At 47.7% G+C, this 21,844-nt stretch overlaps 9 protein-coding genes across 9 annotated transcripts; 5 read left to right on the top strand and 4 right to left on the bottom strand.

Annotated features, from left to right (window-relative positions):
- Positions 1 to 280: 280 nt before the first annotated feature.
- Positions 281 to 2,977, top strand: FSUBG_9277 (signaling ykoW; the record flags this gene model as incomplete). The annotated part of the gene is made up of 4 exons (XM_036687772.1): positions 281 to 307; positions 365 to 868; positions 916 to 1,101; positions 1,187 to 2,977. 4 exons carry the CDS (start codon positions 281 to 283, stop codon positions 2,975 to 2,977), a joined length of 2,508 nt encoding a protein of 835 aa, XP_036535226.1.
- A 1,158-nt stretch (positions 2,978 to 4,135) lies between these two features.
- On the top strand, positions 4,136 to 4,879 carry FSUBG_9278 (cytochrome p450; the record flags this gene model as incomplete). Its single annotated transcript, XM_036687773.1, has 1 exon — positions 4,136 to 4,879. One exon carries the CDS (start codon positions 4,136 to 4,138, stop codon positions 4,877 to 4,879), a length of 744 nt encoding a protein of 247 aa, XP_036535227.1.
- A 688-nt stretch (positions 4,880 to 5,567) lies between these two features.
- Positions 5,568 to 6,700, top strand: FSUBG_9279 (uncharacterized protein; the record flags this gene model as incomplete). Its single annotated transcript, XM_036687774.1, has 2 exons — positions 5,568 to 5,912; positions 5,963 to 6,700. 2 exons carry the CDS (start codon positions 5,568 to 5,570, stop codon positions 6,698 to 6,700), a joined length of 1,083 nt encoding a protein of 360 aa, XP_036535228.1.
- Positions 6,701 to 7,307: 607 nt separating this feature from the next.
- FSUBG_9280 (uncharacterized protein) lies at positions 7,308 to 9,436 on the bottom strand (the record flags this gene model as incomplete). The annotated part of the gene is made up of 9 exons (XM_036687776.1): positions 7,308 to 7,428; positions 7,486 to 7,734; positions 7,786 to 7,916; positions 7,982 to 8,586; positions 8,634 to 8,697; positions 8,756 to 8,817; positions 8,878 to 9,021; positions 9,075 to 9,202; positions 9,273 to 9,436. 9 exons carry the CDS (start codon positions 9,434 to 9,436, stop codon positions 7,308 to 7,310), a joined length of 1,668 nt encoding a protein of 555 aa, XP_036535229.1.
- A 582-nt stretch (positions 9,437 to 10,018) lies between these two features.
- FSUBG_9281 (yukJ) lies at positions 10,019 to 11,062 on the bottom strand (the record flags this gene model as incomplete). The annotated part of the gene is made up of 1 exon (XM_036687777.1): positions 10,019 to 11,062. The coding sequence occupies one exon, from the start codon at positions 11,060 to 11,062 to the stop codon at positions 10,019 to 10,021; it is 1,044 nt and encodes a 347-aa protein (XP_036535230.1).
- A 1,455-nt stretch (positions 11,063 to 12,517) lies between these two features.
- Positions 12,518 to 13,213, bottom strand: FSUBG_9282 (kinase-like domain protein; the record flags this gene model as incomplete). The annotated part of the gene is made up of 1 exon (XM_036687778.1): positions 12,518 to 13,213. The coding sequence occupies one exon, from the start codon at positions 13,211 to 13,213 to the stop codon at positions 12,518 to 12,520; it is 696 nt and encodes a 231-aa protein (XP_036535231.1).
- A 1,968-nt stretch (positions 13,214 to 15,181) lies between these two features.
- FSUBG_9283 (sarcosine oxidase) lies at positions 15,182 to 16,348 on the top strand (the record flags this gene model as incomplete). The annotated part of the gene is made up of 1 exon (XM_036687779.1): positions 15,182 to 16,348. One exon carries the CDS (start codon positions 15,182 to 15,184, stop codon positions 16,346 to 16,348), a length of 1,167 nt encoding a protein of 388 aa, XP_036535232.1.
- A 489-nt stretch (positions 16,349 to 16,837) lies between these two features.
- Positions 16,838 to 18,890, bottom strand: FSUBG_9284 (synaptic vesicle transporter SV2; the record flags this gene model as incomplete). The annotated part of the gene is made up of 9 exons (XM_036687780.1): positions 16,838 to 16,891; positions 16,949 to 17,098; positions 17,154 to 17,173; positions 17,232 to 17,540; positions 17,590 to 17,923; positions 17,983 to 18,184; positions 18,237 to 18,360; positions 18,415 to 18,619; positions 18,660 to 18,890. 9 exons carry the CDS (start codon positions 18,888 to 18,890, stop codon positions 16,838 to 16,840), a joined length of 1,629 nt encoding a protein of 542 aa, XP_036535233.1.
- A 976-nt stretch (positions 18,891 to 19,866) lies between these two features.
- Positions 19,867 to 21,181, top strand: FSUBG_9285 (cytochrome P450 monooxygenase oxidoreductase; the record flags this gene model as incomplete). Its single annotated transcript, XM_036687781.1, has 2 exons — positions 19,867 to 20,708; positions 20,770 to 21,181. 2 exons carry the CDS (start codon positions 19,867 to 19,869, stop codon positions 21,179 to 21,181), a joined length of 1,254 nt encoding a protein of 417 aa, XP_036535234.1.
- Positions 21,182 to 21,844: the final 663 nt, after the last annotated feature.

Here is a 21,844-nt window from a genome sequence, read left to right on the forward strand (position 1 = left end):
TCTTGTTGCGCAGCTGCGATAAGCGAAAAATGACTGTCGAGGGCCTTCTCGAGCAATATCAGGGCCATATTGTCCCAAAGGCGTACAATGCGGGTTACCTCGCGCTCAGCTACCTCATCAGCTTGGTGGGGGCTGCTTCGACGCTCGAATTGATCAATCGTAGATCATGGTTTAACGGAATTTCGAATCAGTATGCTACCTGCGCCAAGCCAAAGACACTGCCAAGAGGGTTTGCTAATACAGATGCATTAGTCTGATACTATGTTCGTCCGCAATCACCATGGGCGGTATCGCCATTTGGTGCATGGTGAGTTTTAGCTTGCCTCGCCTTGTACACTATTAATCAGTATTGCCTGTGGTGCAGCACTTCATTGGCAATATCGCACTCACGCTTGCTGAGGGCGAGACAGAGATGCAGATTGTGTACTCCAGTGGCATGACAGTACTCTCCTTCTGCATGCCTGTTCTTGTCCTCCTCGCCGCATTCTACGCGATCGGCATCTCGAATCGAATCGCCTGGTGGAGAGTGATAACTGCCGGTATCCTTTGCGGCTGTGCCATCTGCGGCATGCACTATTTGGCCAACGCTTCCATCAGAAACTATCAGTGCATCTACGAACCGGCATATATCGTGGGTGCTGCTATTATTGCTGTCGCTGCGAGCACTGTTGCGTTGGCCATGTTCTTTATCTTCCAGTCGCTCTCGGCGAGTAGTTGGTGGAAGCGAACTATTTCTGCCATCATCCTTGCTGGCGCGGTATCCAGTATGCACTGGTGTGCCTCGGTTGGTACTCAGTATAGACTGCTTCATCTGAAGAAACTGGAACGAGGATCACGCACTGCAACCGCGGTGGCAGTTATTTGCTTAGTAGGTCTCAGGCGTCTGGTCCAGGCCGATTTACTGACTTCTGATAGTCTTTCAGTGCCTGCATTATCATTGCTGGATCGGCTATCCTACGAGCCCGCACTTTAAGAGATGCAGCCCTTCGTGCTCAGCAGATTGAGCTAGCGGCGGTTGTCTTCAATAAAGACGGATGTCTTCTCGTCGATAGCAACGGAGTCTTCCCAAACACTGTTGTCACCGATTTCTTTATTGGAGAGGTAAGATGATTATACACTTATGAAGATATCATTTCCTAGGTCTACATCACAAACTCAGCTACTAACATCAATCTCCCTTTCATAGAATACCGACGACAAATTCAACACTGCCCATCCTCAGTTCCACTGGATGTTTCAGGCTTCTCGGAATTGGACTGGAATATCGGGATTGATAAATGGCATGAAGCAACATCTACGACAGCTACCGCACAAAAGCCACCATAAAGATCCGACAAAAGGAATTCAGCTTATCAACGACGATGGAGAGCTTATTCATGGATATTCAGTCATCTTCCGCGAGCTATTCTGCGTTGCCGCCTCCAAGCTCAGCGATCGTCTCGACGAATCTATCACGACGATGGGTATTCTATGGGACGAAATTATACCCAAACGATCAGTCGCGAACCCTGCCTACCTACAAGCCCTCGAGAAGCATCGCGACAATCGAATTCCCGACACGAGCGAGATACTACGCAAGGAATCGACGACTACAGGAGAAAGCCACCTGGAGAAGGGAGTTGGGATTGAGCTTGAGAGTGAAATCGACGGACGAGGAGCACTCATGTTTCTAGTCCGTCGTCTTACATCAGATGATGAGGTGAAACGACTTGAGACGGCTGGGTATCGATTCGTCGACCCTGTTCAGGTATGCAACGATGCGAGGAACCATTTGCAGATGCAGATCCAGTCCAGCGAGTTCGAACTCAAGCTACGCGACATGAAGACTTTTATCTCACAACAATGCCGTATTAAGCCTGGGGTTCATCTTGGCCTATTCGCACTTCAGGATCGCGGGCTTAACAATCATCACGTCCTGGTGCAAAAGGGTGCTCGCGATTTACTTCCCTTGACACCTCTGCCGCTAAGCACTATAGACGAGACGCAAGTCAGAATGGTACAAGGACTAAGTGGGTTTCGAATTCCTGAGGTTGTTCAACGGCTGAGGACTCCGGGCGCGTCTCCGAGATCTCCTGATGAAGAATTGTTTGCCCACTATCTTTCCAATGCCATTCACTCACTACATGAATGGGTGCAGGAACCTTTATTTCATGACGCGGTGCTTAGTCCTACTATACTACGACTTCCCTACGGAATCGACGGAGGTGACGCAGAGGAGACAGTCATCATGGCATTGAGACTCAAGATATCGCATCCTGTCATCTCAGCCGGTCCCAACTGCCAATGGGTCCCCCTCAACTTCTTTGGTATGCGACAGGTCTTGGAACAGTCTCGACAGGAGTTTGTGCGGGTTCTACACCAGGACTTTGATCCTTCAACGATGCCCGCAAGCCGGGCTAATAACGAGCTCACTTCTGGGCCTCTATCAACACTCCGCCGACTAAAACGCTCCGAAGGATCAATCAACTCAAAGGGGAAGAAGCCCCGGGCCCCAATAATGAGACTTAGAGCCTCGTCAAAGGACTCTACACGATCTTCCTCAACAATAAACCTATGTCCCGCGGAGAGCAGCGAAGCCCACAACGAGCGCCTCCCATCAAGCGACACAGTGGATGTCTACCCCCCTGAGCGCCATTACACCTCACATCAACAATCATTCCTAAACGGTGGCATTGTTGTATTCCAAGAGGTGACCGTTCAGGTGGAACAGAAGAAGTCCGAGTCTAGAAGTGACTTGGAGCTATCGTGGAGTCACGACACGGTAACTGAGCCGCCGAAAGTACATCAGCGACATAACAAGAAGAATGAAATGCCAGTTATACAGAATATTGAACTACAACCGTCAGGGAGGGGAACGACAGAGGTTTCAGTTGAGTCTCGTTGGCTGCATAGTTTTGGTCACGCGGATAACAACATCACGACGATGGCCTCTTTTATAGATACTTTAATTCTAGAGTCTAGTCACTCTGCTACGTAGCAGAGCTTGCACTCTTAAACATAATTATACAAACTTATCTCCAATACCTAGACAAGTATGTGCCTGTTTTTACCGGATATGATCTTGTTTCTGTACGGTTGCTAATCACATACAATGTTATACAAGCGCAATTAGCCTGATATTGAATGTTGTCACCGTGGTATTTGATCGTGCCCACTTTGAATTAAATGTCTGACTAGTAACGAGGGATACCGCCTTTTCCGGGGTATTGAGGGGAAGTTGGCCAAGTCAAGCTCACCCCGCACGTTTCGGTAGGATGGGATACACGATCCGATGTACAGTAGTTATCGATCACCATATAACGCAGGGCCCTATGGTAGGAAGTCCTGGTCTAGCCTCCGGAAGAACACACGCTATCTCGGAAAACCTCAAACTAAAGTCCAAATCTTCCGCCTTCCGGTCGTGGTGCACCTTTCTCGGTAGTCAGGTCAGTTAAGTTATAAGAGGGGTTGCTCTGCTCGCCCGTCTGTCTATTCGTCTTGAGCCCCTACCAGCTACTTCTACTGATCTTTGCCATCTGTCATTGTCCATCCAATTACTACTTCCTGGCAGGAGTAGAAATAAGATGCTTCTTGCGTGGTCAGCAGTCATTATAGCCATAGTTTGGCTGGCACGTGTGTTGTTGGTTTCATCATCCAATGCCACAGGCGGCGGGAAGCCTTTGCCCGGCCCACCAGGTATGTCAAGTGCACAAACACGATTACTCCCAACACTCCCACTTGCAATACACTCGGCACTGTCTTTCCACAAGCCAAGTTTGACTGACCATGATGCTCAAGGTAAACCGTTGGCCGGGAACCTCTTTGATATCCCCCAATACCACTCTTGGCTGAAGTTCAAAGAATGAGCCGACACGTACGGCCCTATCTTCCGTCTCAATCTCGCTGGGCGGCAGCATGTCGTCTTGTCGACCGAGAAGATTGCCAATGATCTTCTGCGCGAGCAAGGCAGTTATTATTCTTCGCGGGAGTTCCTCCCTATGGCATCTGGGATCGTCTCAGGTGAGATGAGGCCATTACTTCTTTCATACAATGGTGAGGTCAACAGCTCTTAAGAAGAAGAAAGCTCTGCGGCTAACGTAGAGCTTGACATGCAGATCGATGGCGTCGAGGCCGGAAGTTGATGCATCAGTTGACCATGCTGGCGGCAGCTGACTCTCACCAACCCGTCCAGGACTATGAGTCCAAGAAGCTGCTCGTGTCGCTTCTCGAGACACCTGCCAGCTATGAAAAGTGGTTCGAGCGGTACGCCTCGGGAGTTGTTTTCCGCATTGGGTTCGGCAAGTGGATAGAGACATGCGATGAGCCCGCTGTCAAGCGAATTATCCAAGTTGTCCATAACCTAGAACGTGTCGCATCACCTGGAGCCTATTTGGTGGATTCGATGCCAGTCCTTAACAGCTTGCCGGAAGTGGTAGCCCCCTTCAAGAAAGAGGGACGAAGACTACACGAGGAAGAACTGAGTCTTTTTAGAGAGCTTCAGTCTGACGTGCGTCGCGGATTGCAGAAGGGCTCTGGCGCCCAGTCATTCACACGAACGTTCCTCGAGAACAAGGACAGCTATCAGCTCTCGGATGACGAGGGGGCGTACGTGATCGGCACCTTGTTCGAGGCTGGAAGCGGCACCACGGCGGCGACCATGATGTCGTACTGTCTCGCCATGTGTCATTTCACAGAGTGGCAGAGGAAGATACAGGGCGAGCTCGATGAGCAAGTGCATGCCCGACTTCGAGGATCTGCCGAACCTTCCGACGGTGCGTGCTGTTATCAAGGAGGTGCTGCGGGGGCGCCCTGTCACAGCAGGTGGGTTTCCTCACCAGCTGACCAAGGACGACGTGTACGAAGGGTTTATCTTCAAGAAGGGGACGATATTACATCCTAATCAATGGTAGGTCGTATCCCAACTCTGCTTCATGACATATGCTAATCTCATCGTGATGCATGGCAATCCACCGAGACCCAGCACTGTACCCAGACCCAGACAATTTCAGGCCTGACAGATGGTTAGATCCAAAATTCCCAACCACCTACAGAGAGACATTGTCCAAGCTCCCCAACCTGCAGAACTATAGCTGTTTCGGATTCGGACGACGTATCTGTCCAGGCCAGAACATCGCCGAGCGATCTCTGAACATCTTGACGGCTCGGATCGCTCGGGCTAGTAGCATCATCAGGAAGAGAGACGCGGATGGGGTGGCACTACCGGTGCCTCTTTATGAATACACCAAAACTTTTAACACAACGACGGAACACTTTGATTTTGACGTGGTTCCACGATCACAAGCTAGACTTGTGGTCATTAGGGAATCTTTAAGGGCAGAAAGGTCCAAGCGGCCAGCGTAGGGACAGTAAGTTAAGTATGTTAAAATACTAAAAAACAATAGGGCATCTATATCTAAGACCTTTATCAGGATAATTTAAAGAGGTAACATTTTGAAACGGGGCCTGAGGCATTAGGCAGCCATAACCCCGCCTATAATACACTAACACGCCCAACTCGTCCACTTTTTATGCTCCTCCTCAATCTTTTTTCAATCTTCTCTGAATCCATACTCTCTCATTACTTCGCTATGGACCCAGAAGAACTAAACATTCTAACCGAGACGCTGAAAGAAAAGGCGATGGCCCAATATAGGCTACGTATCCCATTTCGAGATATCCGGTCAGAGTGCCATCGCCATGTTCTAGATGGAGCAATAAAAAATGCCTTGGCTACTGAACTTGCGCATATCACTTATGCTCAAATCATGGATGGGTTGCCCACTGGAGATGTGTGTTTTGAGCGCCGTTTCCCTCATGTCTTTGGTGAACATCCTATCGACTCATGCCATGATGAACTATGTGCCGGGGCTCTTGAAAAGGCCCAAGACTATTATCAGCAGTGGAACTCTGACATTCTGACTTTTGATCCAACGGTAAGTCATGTCTCTAATACTCTTAGTCGGATTGCTGCTCACTGTTCTAGACCATTGAGAAATATCAACATGCCGAGATTGGGTCTAGAGCTTTCAAGACACGTCTAGTGGAGCTAGTAGCAGTAGCTCTTCATGAAATTGCCGTTCTGTTATTTCAGCTTGACTTCCAACTACACAACGGAGGAAAGACAGACATTGAATACGTTACCAACTGGAGGATACCAGCCTCTGAGCTTGAAGGCCTTGTTGATGTACCGCCACGGCCGACCCTCTTCAGTCACCACGCCTATCTCGATGCAGACATCTACCCCAATGGAGTTGCTGACATTGTTGGGTATTGGGCTGAGGATCGTATCCTCGGAGGCGTAGCAATCTTTGACCGTCGGACAGAAAGGTCGTCAGATACGCCATTGCCCAACATCTACTTTCATTCCTGTCGTCATAAACAGACTTATCGCGTTTACCAGCTTCGAGATGATCAACAAGAGGCACTATTTGCATTCCTACTCTCAGGAACAGACTGTCCTCCTCCCAATCCCAACCCGCTCCCTATTTTGGGTCATACACGGAACCGCGTTCGTGTGGACCCGGAATACGCCCTCACTCATGATGAGATCTTTCGCGATATATGGGAGAGGAAGCCAATCACAATTGAGCAGCAAAGACTCATAGACAGACAGGCAAAGTCGGATCTTGACTATCCTGAAGCGCTTGAGGAGGTTATTCGAATCAATGAGCAGCTTGGGTTTCCTATCCCAAAGTTCAGAGAACGATCACCATCTGTATAGTATGTGACATAGCTAAGTATATAATATAATAAATATAAACAAAGAGAGATCACGAGTACACTGATTAAGAAGCTTAAACTTAGTATTATTACGCTAATAGATTGCTAACGGAAAATTCAGGAGTAATTCACTATACTATCTAGGAGTAAATGTCCTATTTACTATTAGTATTTTTCTTTTGTTATAATAGCAGTAAGCCTTTTTGATTGCAGATTTGACTCCAAGGCTCAGTGAGTCACAGATAAAAAGCCTGAGCTTGTATAAATCTAAATAAAGCCCCCGTCTGGTGACTTCGCACCATGACAATATTCTTATCGTATAAACAACTCATTTATGTAAAGTCAGTGGTAAAACTTGACTAACTGGGTATGCTAGAGCAAGATAATTTGCTGGCAATTTAATAATAATCCCAAAGTTATACAAAAGGTCTCCCTAAGCTAGCAATACGTCCAAGGATGCAGATTGTCCAAAGACTGCAAAACATAGAATGTCAACAAGAATCTACCTTTATATCGCCAATTAGCTGGGTCTACCGTGATATCCAGCTGATGCCTCACTACAACGTATCAACTATACACCATTATATGACCTTGGGGCCGTGGTCCAATCACACCTTGCACAGTGCTCCTCCATTTTTCCAGTCACCAATAGTCTTTGGGGGGTATACATAGTTAGTATGCTCAATGAATTCCGAGACTTGACTGATCTGGCCATGGGTTGGAATGACGCTAGAATCTCGTCAGTCCTTGCCTTCATTTGTGTATAAAGTAATAGGAAGCACTTACTAGGCGCTCTCGGGCAGACCATCTTTATCAAGCTGACCGAGCCACTCTCGCATTTCCCACCTGTCATTGTTGGCATCAGGCATGCCAGGGTGCCACGCGTCTGCCTCAATGACCGCAATGCCTGACTTATTTGTAGGGCACTTGTCAGTGACAAATGCATATGACCAGTCGACAGAGTGGGTGGCTTGGTCTTCGCAGATGAACCAGGCTTGGTGCTTGCTATCGCTGTGTATGTAGGGGTACGTTTCACTAGTAGAAGTTTAGAGAGTATTGCCCAATCGATCGAGGCTGGACACAAACTTGAAGGTGATGAGCTCGGCACCGGGAATGCTGGACCAGTAGCTCGCTGCGATTTCCGGGACGATCAACTTGGCCCCGATTTTAACATACTCAGCAGCTCCTCCGCTGTGATCTTGGTCATGGTGAGTAGGCTATCACAGAAGTGTCAGTTTATCATCACCAAAATTCAGATCATGTTCAATCACGGGAGCCTAACCCAAAGGTATTTGGTAGGCTTGGCAATGTTCTTGTCGATCCATTCGATCACTTGCTTGGTCCACTGGCGAGGTGCATCGCCAACGATAACACGGTCTTCGAACTCGACCACGAACTGCTTAACTCCTAAGAAGTCGTCATTGACGATAATCCAATGAGCGTTGGGTAAACCGGGGATGTTTTTGTGCTTGATACTGTCGACCGAGTTGTTGCTGATGCCGGACCCAGGACCAGACCAGAGCATATTGCTACTGAATTCGAGAATGTGCGCATGACTGAGACCCTCAGTCTTCTTTGGCGCCTCTTTGGGGAAGAATCCGTTCCCCTCCGATAAGCCATTGAAGCAGTCTTTGGGAAACCTGGGATTAATAGTGATTTCCTCGACAATGACCTCCTCGAGTGTTGCATCTAGTTTCTGTGTAGTTGAGTTATAGACGGTCTGGAACGTGTGAGGAAATTTGATGCCCTCGATGGCTTTGTATTGAGAAAGGTAAAGGTCATTTGTAGAAGGTCCATAGATCATGTGGTTTTCTTCTGTGCGAATTATGTGAAGAAGATGACTAGAAACATCGAAGATGATAGTGATTTCGAGAACAGGGTCATAGACTTTTCAAGTTAGATCAGGGTAGTGATAATCCCAATTGGGAACCTACCAGCTGGTGTTTTGATTCCATTGATGAAAATCTCAATAGCCTTGACACCTTGATGAGCTTTCATCTAGGTATGTTAGCAAATTTTGTAGCTGAAAATTACAAAAAGATTATATAATGCTTACCTCTAATAAGAGTTTTGGCGAAAAGACATTTCCTTGCCGGACGAGAAATTCTGCAAGGGCAGCTATAAGAGTGAATCAGTCATCGCTTGACTCCTAGGGCAGAAACAGAAGGCGAAAGTCACCATCGACGTATCCGGATGTTAGATTTGCAGGAAGCCAGATCTGATTGTTTCCATGAACGTAGCAAGCAAATCCATCTTTGCCGCCGTGAACAACAAGAGAGTAGTCAAACTCATCGAGTCTCGCAGATGTCCAATACCAGTATTCTAGCGCGGTGTAAGTATATCACATTGCCATAAAATGACATAGCATTACGTACCACTGGGCTTGAAGGTACGGTCGATTCGCTGAATCAACTGATCCGAGGCATAGCTGAAGGATACATTCTGGGAGCCGGATATCGCGACAGCCGTGTCTGCTTTGTACAAGTTGTAGCTCTGCATAAGACTGCGTGAATGATAGACACTGGAAATACTTGGTAAGCTACTCAACTGACGGATGCAGCTAACGGACGTACTTTGGAGAGTGATAGGTGATTCCTTCGATCCCAGCAATTGCCTTCTCGCCGCCAAGCGCGGCCAAAGCTTGACTGATAAGACTGTCAGCAGTCGGAGGGTGCAAAGGAACCGTCTTCGAGGCCGCAAATGCCACCATAGCTAACGAGAGAGCGAGTAACTTCATTCTAGATATTGAAACAAGTTGATAATTGGATGTGAGTTTCGAGATACGATTATTGTTGTTTGCTATTTCCTTCAATCCACGGTCAGAGATATATTTCTTTTATAGATTCCTAGCGGATACGAGAAGTCAAACCTTGATATCAAATTACCAGGAAAATGTAAGAGGAAGCTGATGGTACCGAGTAAGCGTTGAGGCTTAGCAGCGGAAGACTGTCTAGCGCCCGCCGCGCGGTCGATAAGTTCTAGTTGAAGCTTATGGGCGGACTTTAAAAAACGTCCGCTCTGCGTCATCTAACAATTAAGGTCATTGTGACTAATGTTTCAAATAACAATAAATCGGTATTTTAAGTACCATCATCATTTAGACGTACTGATAAGCGTCAATCAGACTCCACTGGTGCTAGAACGAGGTTTATTACTCATATCATTTGCGGCTATAACTTTCAGTGCCTCCTATTGAGGGATGCCTCTCTAAGTTTGATCGTCAGGTATGCGAGGCATTTCTCACGGAAATAATTAGATAGACGACTAGCACTAAAGCTACTTGGGCGATACGCTATCATGCAAGGCCGTCTGATAACTACTAGAAAACAATTACAGCGCCGTTTGCTTCAGCCCTTGTATAGCTAACACCGTGTACCTTGAATCCCTTCGCGTTGAGAAGAGTGATAGTACCACCATTGTTGGAAAGCGGGACGCTAGTTTCAATAGTCTTAGTGTCTGCAGGACCAATACGCGAGCCCGACGGCAGAATTTGAGTGTCTCCGGTCTTGATACGAATCTTCCACCCACTGAGATCGATCTCAGCCCCGGTTCTGTTCTTGAGACTGATCGTCTCTGGGGCAGTACCTGGCTGCTGATCAGGACCAGGTGGGTTGACGAGAGCCTGGACAATGAACACGGGCGAATCTTCAATGTCGACTTTCTCTTTGTCGTCATCAGACAGCTCGGGGGCAAGAAGGTTCGCCCAAGTCATGAAGTCCTGGTCGGGCAGTGGGTAGCCAGCACGTTTGGGACCGTCCTCAGTATGCACAGCTTGAGAGGCAAAGCCAATGAATACAGCCTCCCAGTGATCTTCAAACTGAAAGATTAGACCGCCGTCCTGGAAGACTCCATTGTCTTTGAGCCAACGCCCGGAATTTCCCTGATTCATGTGGACATTGTGTATACCCTTGCCGTCGTTGAACTCTGAGCCATAGATGTAAACTGTAGCCTTAGTTGAGATGGCCCTGTCGATGATAGGCCTCAACTGATCGAGGATGTCATTGTCTGCCCCATCAACATCATGAGGGAGGATGCGGCCAACGGCGCGGTTGAAGAGGTTGCTGCGGATATAGTCTAGTGCAAGACCATCAAGTCTCTGCTCCGAGGCGCCAGCAAGAGGTTGGAAGCCATTACTCAGTTGAGCTAGTTTAGCGGTGACACCATGGGTAAAGTTAGGAACTGTCCAGTAGGCAAGGCGGGACTCTTCTTTGTTTCCTGACTTTATGTTGATGGCAGCTCGGCCTTCTGCACCTTGACCATCATCGAAGTAGAGCGAGAGGTGAGGGGAATGTGGATCAGCGACTCTGTCCTCAAAGGTATAGCTGACAGGCTTCGCACGCCAGACGCCATAGTCTTTGACCATCGTAAAGGTGAAATAAGTGGAAATGAGAAGAACCAAGAAAGGTGAAATGTTATAAAGGCAGTTGTTTGTGAGGGCTCTCTGTCATTTACCTGGAGATACAAGAGGTATATATAGTGAAAAGAGGTGCGATTGATGCGGATCAACAAATATGCCTTGAGCAACATCGTGTTGGCAGTGGCGCGAAAGGCTGAACTGCCCTGCATTACAGTCAGTCAGCCAGCCACAGACCTCCCTGCAGCGACAAGGAATGTGATATCTGGGTTAGTGGCTTGATGTTCTGTCACATCCTGTGTTTTAAGCGAGTCGAGGCCTTGCTCACCCTATTAACCTGCAGAAGAATAGCGATTGCACTAGCATAATGGTGACTGCAAGACCTTTTACGCAAGACTAATATTGAGGGCAATGGGCCTGGCAGACTTGGAGGATAAATGCACGTGGAGTGAAGGGAAGTGCCTGTTGGCATCGTTTATCATGGGCAACATTAAAAATACCTTCCGATAACGTTTGTCTTTCCGAGACTCTCCCGACTTTCAGCTCCGTATTGTTACGGAAGTCTGTTGAGAGAACTATGCCACACTGTGCTTGCTTCAGCTTCTGATTGGCGATGCCAAGAGCAGCTGAAGGAACCAGAAGCGCCCCTTTGAGCCACTGTCTAAAATATAAGACATTTATGCTTATTCATTAGTCTCGACCTTAGATCAATCAAGCCTTTTATAGCATTCCTCTTTTGCAGTAGCCAGTAGGTGGAAGTCTCTGAATTAAGGTCTAGATTCTGTTCCAGCAGACACACACTTTAATTGATGCCACCAACATGTTATATTATGACGTCTGTTCCCTACTGTCAAACGGTGCTGGTTCTCAGTCATTCCAGGGTCATCGTTTGTCCGGAACACAGAGCCGACTCTTGCATCTGCCGCTGTACACTTTCGTCACCTCCGAGAAATGTGCAAGTTGCTTGAACACTTGAGAGGAGGCCTCCTATGGCTTTCCTCATGGTCTCCGACTTTCTTGCAATAATATTCTATTACATTGTGTGTCGCAAGTATGGTTAACTGCTGCCCATGAGGTTAAGCTTTAGGCTGCGAACACAGATAATGAATGACAATACGATATTACTTTCCCAGTATAAGGAGCTTGCACTATCGCCTCGCTCTCCCGTAGTATGTTTCTTCGCCTCAGTGCAAAGCTCGGTTCCTGAAGTACCTCGTTCCTGCAGCTTCTTATTATACTAATGATAACGACACCTTGTGATATACAGTCTAATTAAAGCTTATTGAAACAACAAGGTAGGCTATAAGTGATTTACTAATAACGCTTCCTACTAAGCTTGAGGGAGTTCTTTCTAGCCAAGCCGATATAGTACAAGTAAAGCTCGTTCTTTTTACCCATGGGGAGGAAGTCGTTGGAGTCGGTCGAGTAAAATCAATCAAGATATAAAGAGTATTGATCCTAAGCTTAATAGCAGTATTCTAAAATCTGGCGCTCGATTGCCAATTCGCTCTTATAGTCCCCAAGAGGCTTAAACACCCTATCCATAATTCCTAGCCACCGCTTATGAAGCTTTGTAGTAAAATACGCATTAGTATAGTCCCAACACTCAGGATACCATCCCGAGTTTTCCCAATCAACAATTCCCGATAGCCTGCCGTTATGTATGAGAACATTCCGCATATTTAAATCTGCATGTGAAAAGAAAATCCTATGTCCGATGCGATGAGCCACATCAGGCAATGCACCATCTGGGAGTTCCTTGTTGAACTCGGTCTCGTCGACAAAGGGGCCAGCAAGATCTCCCCGCTCCTCATCGTAGTCTGACCCTGCGATGATGCGGTAGTCAAAACAGGCCTTTCCGACTGCATTGGTGATCATATAGTCAGGAGCAACATCTTTTGGTATTTCTCGCAGCTCTCTTATGCACTTCTGCAAGTTGTAAACCAGCGAGTTCACCTCTCTGTCACTCATCGCGTCAATACACATCCCCAGACGTAGGCCCGGAATTTGGGAGGTAAGCAGATAAGAATGGCCACCATTTGTTACAAGATCTAACAGGCGAGGTAGAGGAATGTGAGTATAGCGTCGTGCCAGCTGTAAAGCGCCGTGCTCATTTGCCAACACCTCGTGCTCTTCTGGGTCCAAAACTTTGAGATACATGCCGAATGGAAGTCGTTGAACTTTCCTGCTAATGGAAGGCTCATATATGTATGCCCCTAGAAGCGACAACACGCGGTAAGCTTGCACACGGAAAGTGGCCGGTACTAAAGACCATGCCGTTATCAAGGCTGAAACCGCATGCTCCGATACACGGCGCATAACTGAAGAGAGCGGTATGTTGATAGTTGGTTGTAGTCGCTTGGATACAGTTTTCTCTTTAGAAGTAATTTCATATGATATCAAGAGCCAGCGCATTGGCTTCGAAAGTCGGGATAAGATTTGTAGCAATGATAAATCCGGGGTGTTTGAGTGGTTTACAAAAGACGCAAGCCGAAGGACTGGCACCTTGTCGACAATTGAGGGCCATGATGGACCTCCAATTCTGATTGCGGCTACAGAATAGTAGATGCTTATCAGCAAGAATACTTTTGAAATGTCAACGGCACTTTCACCTGGCAGCCTTTCTTCAACATGAACTGGAAATACCCTTGCGATACAGCCGCTGCAGCAGATTTGCGAACGAGCCAATAGTCTCCTGGATTGTTCCGATAGAGTCTGCTGGAGAGTAGTCGCTGCTGCATTTCAGGACCGAGAAATATACTTAGCAGTTCGTAAAAAGATTGATTATCCGTAAGTCAACCGGAACAATAAGAACAAAACCTCCTATTGGCGATTGGTTTCGATGTTCGGAGAATGGGAGAGACGAGTAGTGGATCAAGTAGAGATCCTTTCAGGCCGGTGGCGCAACACTTATCTCCGTCCCTCTTCATGATGTTGGCCACCACGGAGCTATCGGGCGCTTGTTGTGGAGTAGTCTTGCACGAGACTGTCGTTATCAGCGGGTTAATGCAATCAATCCCTAAGATACGGTACGTACAGAAATTGACTAGACGCTTCCAATCTGAGAGTAGCGGCATCAAGTCAAGGTCATCGCTTCCCGTGGAACATCTTTGAAGCATGTAACGCGCTGTAGCTGATGGGTCTATAGACTCTTGCAAGAAGCATTCGAGCAGTTGATCGTCTGGATGCCGAAGGCCAGCATTTCGAATAACCTGTAGTATCTGATCCAACCCATCCATGGTACCTGACATGTGTGTCTGGGGAGATGTGGCTTCACGAGCTGTGGTGACAACGAAGAAAGGATGAGGCTGTGACTTAACGGTGCATCATTCGTTAATCAGGCAATGATTTGGACCGAACTTAATCCGCAGCTGGTTTTGGCTTGCTTATTTGTATGTTTCATTTTCAGTCAGCCAGTGATAGAGTCCATTGATCATACTGTTAAGCGGCTACAGTCAAAAGCCACTCTTGGGCATAGGAGATCATCCGTGGCATATTCATGCTAACCGCGATCCTTCTCTTCAAACAGCAGAGGCCATTACTTGGGTTACGGATATTCTTATGGCATTCCACCAGTATGGTGCGATTGACCTGTCCACCGACATCGGTAGTGCCATAGACTTTGGCCTTTAGTCCTAGAACTCTACAACGCTCGACCATTAATCCACCCGTGTCAAAAAACAATTATCAAGAAGTTGAAAGCAGTCTCGGCTGGAACTACTCCTCCGAAAGTCCAAGGATATAGCAACGCCTTGTACAACCCAGATCCAATCGCCCGGCTCAAAAGCATCTACACAAGTTGGCGAAATAGCCTCGCGGAGTCTTTCCATGTAAGCCAATACACTGCCGGCAGAGCCCGCCCGTCCCATTCACCAATAGGAAGCCGTTGGAGTCGGTCGGGGAGCATGCTCCCCGACCGTCGGCCTGTAGCTTGCATGGACCCCTCAGCGGTCATAGTCGGCCTTATCGATCCGACGAATTGCCAACTACAGAGTACACAGGTTTCAATCAACACTCTGCACTGATAAGGGCATAAAATATCACTTGCTCCCTCTGAGTATTGCCTTTCAGCAATAGACGTCGAATCAAAGAATTTACAATACCACAAACCACAACAAATACCTCTCAATGGAAAAGTTCGATGTCGCCGTAGTTGGCCTTGGTGCCCTTGGAAGCGCAGCAGCCTGGCAAGCGGCGCGAAAGGGAGCAAAGGTGGTGGGCTTTGAACAGTTTGAGTTTGGCCACGTCCGAGGTGCATCTCACGACACGTCGCGCATCGTCCGCACAGCATATGATGCTCCGGAATACGTCTCGCTTGCCAAAGCCGCCTACAAAGACTGGGCCGACTTGGAGAAAGATGCCGGTTTGAAGCTGTTGACTGTTACCGGTGGCATCGTTGTGCTTGCGAATGATCGCACCTGGACATCCGGTTTCAAGGTCTCGGATTACACAGCAAGCCTTGATGCCAATAATGTGCCCTACGAGCTTCTGAGTGCAAAAGAGGTCAATACGCGATGGCCGAAGCTCGACATTGGTGACGACGAGAATGCGGTGTACACTCCAGATACTGGCATTGCGCACGCGGCTAAATCAGTGACGGCGATGCAGTTCGTTGCTCGCGCTCACGGAGCCATACTCAAAGAAAATACCCCAGTCACTGCAATTATACCCATCACGAACGAAGGAGTCATTATAAAGACAGAAAAGGGCGATTTCCAGGCTCGCAAGATCATTCTGGCTACAGATGCCTGGACAAACAAACTGCTTGCTCCCCTCGGTGCACAGATTCCACTTGAGGTCATGCAAGAGCAGGTCACATACTTCAAGCCCAAAGAACCCACTCTATTCAACGCCGAGTACTTCCCTGTGTGGATTCGAGTGGTTGACGGAAAGACGTTCTATGGATTTCCCACTTTCGGCGAACCTACCATCAAGGCTGGCCGCGACGTGTCAAACAACCGCATGAGCCCCGAGGAAAGGTCATATATTCACTCTCCAAAACTCTTGGATGAGTTGACAGCATTTATGAAGGACTTTGTGACCAAAGATGAGGAACTTGAGATCCTTCGTACGGTTACATGCCAGTATACGATTACCCCAGGCCGACACTTCATACTGAGCGCACTAGATCAGTATCCGGACATTTTGGTTGCGTTGGGAGCGGCTCACGGCTTCAAATTTGCACCTGTTATCGGTCGCGTTATGGCAGAGCTGGCTATAGATGGAAAGACAACTGAGGATCTCTCCAAGTTTGTCATACCTGCGATTCAGTCAGTTGTTCGAAGTAAGATTTAACATTGACATGTACACGGCCATTATCATTTCGATAGCTATTTTACTTCTTTATATTATCGTGATAAAATGCAACACCCATATCCATCGAACATATCGCAAGATGAAGGTGCTTTTCTACGTTGGCATTATAGTTTGCTTGTGATGGCGCTCACAAGGTACACAACTCAGACCATCTCAACTAATACACATAGCCCTCCTCCAGGATCCATCCTTTCAGCGGATAGAATTGGCGCGTTATTGAAGAAAAGGACTTTTACATGCACTGACGAAGAGGATTTGACGGACAACGTTGATTCACATCTAATCATGCTACTCAGAGAAGCTCAATGCCTGGGCGCAAACAAATATATAGGAAGATAACAGATTATAATCGAAAGGATTCAAGAAGGAGTGTCTAGGGCGATGGCTGATAACACAGGTACTATCCTGATAAGAGAAGACAATCCAGAGCAACCATCGATCTAATCAAGACCATATCATCATTTCTCCCTACATAGACCGCTTCCCATAAGGCTCAAATGGTAAGATCACAGCAATAACAGCCTATTGAATATTGATTAGCTGTAAATACTAGGGAATACTATCAGGGGTACAGCTTACCATAACGATGTAGAGCACAGCGCATACATAGATTGGTACTGACGTCGCAGTGTTGCCGTAAGCGGCTACGAACGAGGAGACCAATCCCATGATTCGGTTTCCTGCTACAGCTATTCCGTTGCCCGTTGCGCGATGGGCTGATGGTAGTACCTATGCCGTGTCAGTCGATGCATCTAAAGCTAGCTCTGTTGCTGATTTGACAAACCTCTGGAGTGTACGCATATACTGGGGAGGATTCGTGTCAGCAGGTCTCCTCTTGTCAATATAGGCGCCAGTGACTCACAGGTTCCATAGTAGATATTCAGCGTAAAGGCTATGACACAACTCAAGGCAACGTTCTGAGCCGGAGTCTTGACGGCAGTGTAAGCAAAGAAAAAGGCCATTGTGACGAGAGCTCCAATCGCCATGGTATACTTGCGGCCAAGCAGCTTGGAATTACACATGAATCCAGCAGCCACTGGCCCAAAGATACCGGTGACGCTGCTGAGCATATAGTTCCTCCACTGGTAGTATGGTCCTGACTCTCCTGTTTGGGCACCGCGACTAGCAAGGTAATCAGGGAGAAAGACATAAAACAGTGGATAGGCCAGGCCTGCAGAGATTAGTTTCGCCATCATGATGTACGGTAGGGATTACGTTACCAATTAGAAGCCATGATATCCAGATCAGAATCGTTGAGATGGCGAGCTTCCTTGTGACGAACAATCCATGGATATGTGCCCAAAACTCACCAACGCTGTATCTAGACTTGCCATAAGTGGAGTCGATGGTCCCCATAGACTCAAGTGCCTCGACGGTGAGACTACATGGCCGATTGTATTTCTTTGCGATGTCTTGGTAGATAGCAACCACAGCAGCATCTTCTCCCTTGGCAAGAAGGTACTTGGGCGTCTCTTTGAGTCGAATCACAGTGACTCGCAAAATGCTGCACACAAACACGAGAGCTCCATTGCCGTACCAGACATATCGCCAGCACTTCGATACAGATCAGTTTCAAGAACTGGGGTTATAGTATATCAGGTGCTTGTACTAACCATGTTGTTATCTTTAGTACATGTATCAGCATCCGCACAGATGTACTTGGGATTCGAGTAGATTGGCCAGCAAAAGGCTGCAACAATGACATATGCGAGGCCCCACCAGCAGGCCATCAACGTAACAAGCCATTGCTTGTTGCCAGGAAGGAATTCGAGGAAGACGGTCGTGTCGAGAACAAGGTTCCCGCCAGCACCGAATCTATTCCTCACTGTTAGTAAGTTGCAGCCTGGATGATGGGGAACCTGCTTACGCAGCTAGGGCAACAAAAGTAGCCAGGACAATCCAATTAGGCGACGCACCGGCCGCAATGGCGAATACGGAAGATAGAAAAAGTGAAATGTTGAAAGCATAACGACGGCCAATGACATCGGCACCTAAACAGCAAATAAGATTCCTGTCACAATACGAGAAGGGTCATGTTGGGTTACCTAGTCCCCAAAATAGCACACCAACCAGCATTCCTGTATACACAGCCACATAGAGACCATAAGAGAAGGCAGGACGGAACTCCAGAGCAGCCTGACCAGCAGTCACAGCTTGAAGGGCAAGGATGAGAGAGTCAGCAGCGTAACCGAAGCCATTGAGGAAAAACAGCTTGAGATGCATGTTTGTCCAGCCGATTTCATCCATGGTCTACACAGCAGGTGGATTAGTTTGGATTATTATGGTGTACTTGGATTGGAACTGGTTCGACCTTGTTGATGAGACGCATCTTGGCATCAAGCACTGGGTCGATCTCCTGCATAGAGAAGATTTGCTCATCCTCAGTTCCCATCTCAAAACTGCGAGATTCGCCATGCCGATCGCCACTGGTACGTAGGTCGGCATAGCGCTCTCGGTCAGAGAGTTTGTCTGATGGGTGAGACATAGTAACTGGGCCGCCCGTGTTGGATTTATCTGACATGATCACGCAAGATGTGGAGAGGAAATGGTTGGTGTCTGTGAAGGCTACTCTGGTCTAGAAATGGCCAATTTTATGGAAACTTCAAACAAGAACGTGGAGCATGACCTGTCTTTTATTATTAATTTGGACCAATACATTAGTTCCCATTTTGGCCTTGTCATTCTTATCTAGCCAACAACGAGAAATATAATTAACAGCTAGGTTTAACTTGTACTTGCATGCCATTGATTCGTTGATCTGCGAGTTGGCATGAGTCTAATACTCTAGACGTGGTTCGTCGAGCGGGGTAATCAGACATGGTATGGGGTGCGGCGGACAGAAATCGCATTTTCCGGTGTCTTAGCTCGTCTGCGAGAGCGATGTTATGCATCGATTGATTACTACTTGTTATCAAAAGACCCACGCAGACCCAGTCCTGTTTACCTCAACGAATTACGGAGTAGAAAGAGTTGATTTCATGACGGTGTTCTAAGCCCGTATCCCCATGTCGGTAGGGGGGCTGGAGTCTGGACTGATAGTGATAACCCAGCACGTGGTCGGGGAATGCAACTTTAGCCTCCCCGAGACCGACCAAGCGGGGCGGGGAGAGCATCGGAGGCCCGAACAAGGCATGGATGGGTCATGCGACAGTCATGATGAAGTTATCATTCACAGATTCCGACCAATCAATGCAATTGTATAATCATAACAAAGATACGGCCTATCGTAGTCGATCATGCCGGTACAGGATAAGGATGATAGGAGGGTATGGAAGCTCTCGGGGAGGTCGGACCGTCTGAACTCTCAGGTAATGAGTGCTGCCTCCCGTTTGTTGACGGCGGGAAGATGGTTGAGGGATGGTTGGATAAGTTAAGAGAACGGCCAAAGCTTCCTGTCCGATTTACAGTCACATCTAATTCATTGTATTGCTATAAGCAAGCTGCACTACTTCCTGCTCTCAAACTTTACCAAGTTTTAACAATTTGTCGTTAATATCATGTTCTCAAAACTCGGTTCGGTGCTGGCCATGACCAAGGCGAACGGTGATGCAATTTTATCCACCAAGCCAGATGTCCAAGAACCGCGAGCACTCCCCGCATCCTGGTATCGGCAGGATGAAATGTATCAGCTTGAGCGACGCGCCATTTTCTCAAAGCGATGGCTTCTTGCCACGCACAAATTACGCTTCACCAAGCCGGGGGACTTTCTCCGCTTCGAAGAGGCTGGCTACCCATTCGTGCTGTGTTTGGACAAGGATGGAGTGACCATCAATGGCTTTCACAACATCTGCAGGCACAGAGCCTTTCCCATCGTCACAGAAGGGGAGGGAAATGCCAAGATCTTTTCTTGCAAGTATCATGGCTGGTCCTACGGCATAAACGGAAAACTTGCCAAGGCACCACGCTTCGACACTGTTCCAACATTCAACAAAGAGAACCATAGCCTCTTCCCAGTACATGTGCATATCGATGCACTAGGATTCGTCTGGGTCAACTTGGATGCGTCCCCAGAGCCCGAAGTTAAATGGGATGACGACTTTGAGGGCATTGATTGTCAGGAACGATTTAAAAATTTTGACTTTTCTGAATATCACTTTGATCACGTCTGGGGCATGCAGGGCAACTACAACTGGAAAACCCTCGCTGATAATTACAACGAATGTTATCATTGCCAGGTTGCACACCCAGATGTCAAGGCCATTACAGACTTGACCTTCTACTACACCGTCTCCAAGCCAGGCTACATTCAGCACTTCTCGCGACCTAAGAAGGGAAAAGAGCAAGACGATATCAAGATCTGCAGCACCTATTACTTCCCCAACGCCTGCATGACTGTTTCGTAAGTGCCAGTCCTTTGTGTGCTTGGTTAACAGGTAAACTAATCTTTTTCTTCTTCACAGGCCACATTTCTTCTACATGATGCGATGCGTCCCAACATCAGTCGGCACTTGCTCAATGGAGTACGAAGTCTATCGCCATAAAGACGCCACCGACGAAGAATTCGAGAGGATCAACCAATTCTTCAAGCGAGTTCTCGGGGAAGATAAATATTTATGTGATGCAGTACAGAAAAACTTGGAAGCAGGTGTTTTCACCAACGGAGAGCTGCATCCGGACTTGGAGAGCGCGCCGATCTACTTCCAGAACACGGTGAGAGAGATCTTGACTGAGCACCGTAAAAAGGAACAAGATTTGAAGGCGGAGATCTGGCCAGCTCGGCGACATGTGTCGACTTCCGAGGTCACAAAGGGGGACGATGAGTTTTGTGATGGACTGGCTTGCAAGGCTGATAATGCTGACATGGAGTGGTGAGGTTTGGGATGGATTTAGTGCGCTGTACGGTAAGCCTGGAGGATTGATGATGATAAGTTCTAGTACTGTTGGCTTAGAGACTGTACATAAGGGGGGCAGCAATAATAAAGCAGAATTTGTACTCATTCAACACGTCGCCGTTGTGGTTTCACTCTGCTAACAGACCACCCATCCATCCACTAAATTATCTTTTGTGCAGCATCATCTTGCATTTCAGGTACTTTGTATGCACACAAAAACTCTGCATTGGCGGCAAACTTTTCCTTTACCTGTTCATCGCCATCATCAGCATCACATAGTCCCTGTGAGCGAGAGTACTTACAATATCAAGCCGCCAAATAATTCACCATTGACCCATAACTGGGGAAATGTCGGCCAGTCGGCATATTCTTTAATACCCTGGCGAACGACCTCATCTTGCAGCACATCGAAAGAACTATACCGAATGCCATGCTCGTTCAAGATACGAACGATACGTCGGTTAAAGCGACAGAGGGGACACTTGGGCACGCCCTTCATGAACAGCATTACTGGGGCAGTATTCACTAAGTCTCTCAGTCTGGAGTTGAGCACTTCTTTTGACTCGGCAAGTTCGCTGGTCTCTATCGTCTGCGCATCGGCTTCTGTCAGCTGGCAGGTGGTGCTCTCAGTAAAGGTCGGCAT

This window comes from Fusarium subglutinans, assembly GCF_013396075.1.
Source record: "Fusarium subglutinans strain NRRL 66333 chromosome Unknown NRRL66333_c0000140, whole genome shotgun sequence".
NCBI classification, from domain to species: domain Eukaryota; kingdom Fungi; phylum Ascomycota; class Sordariomycetes; order Hypocreales; family Nectriaceae; genus Fusarium; species Fusarium subglutinans.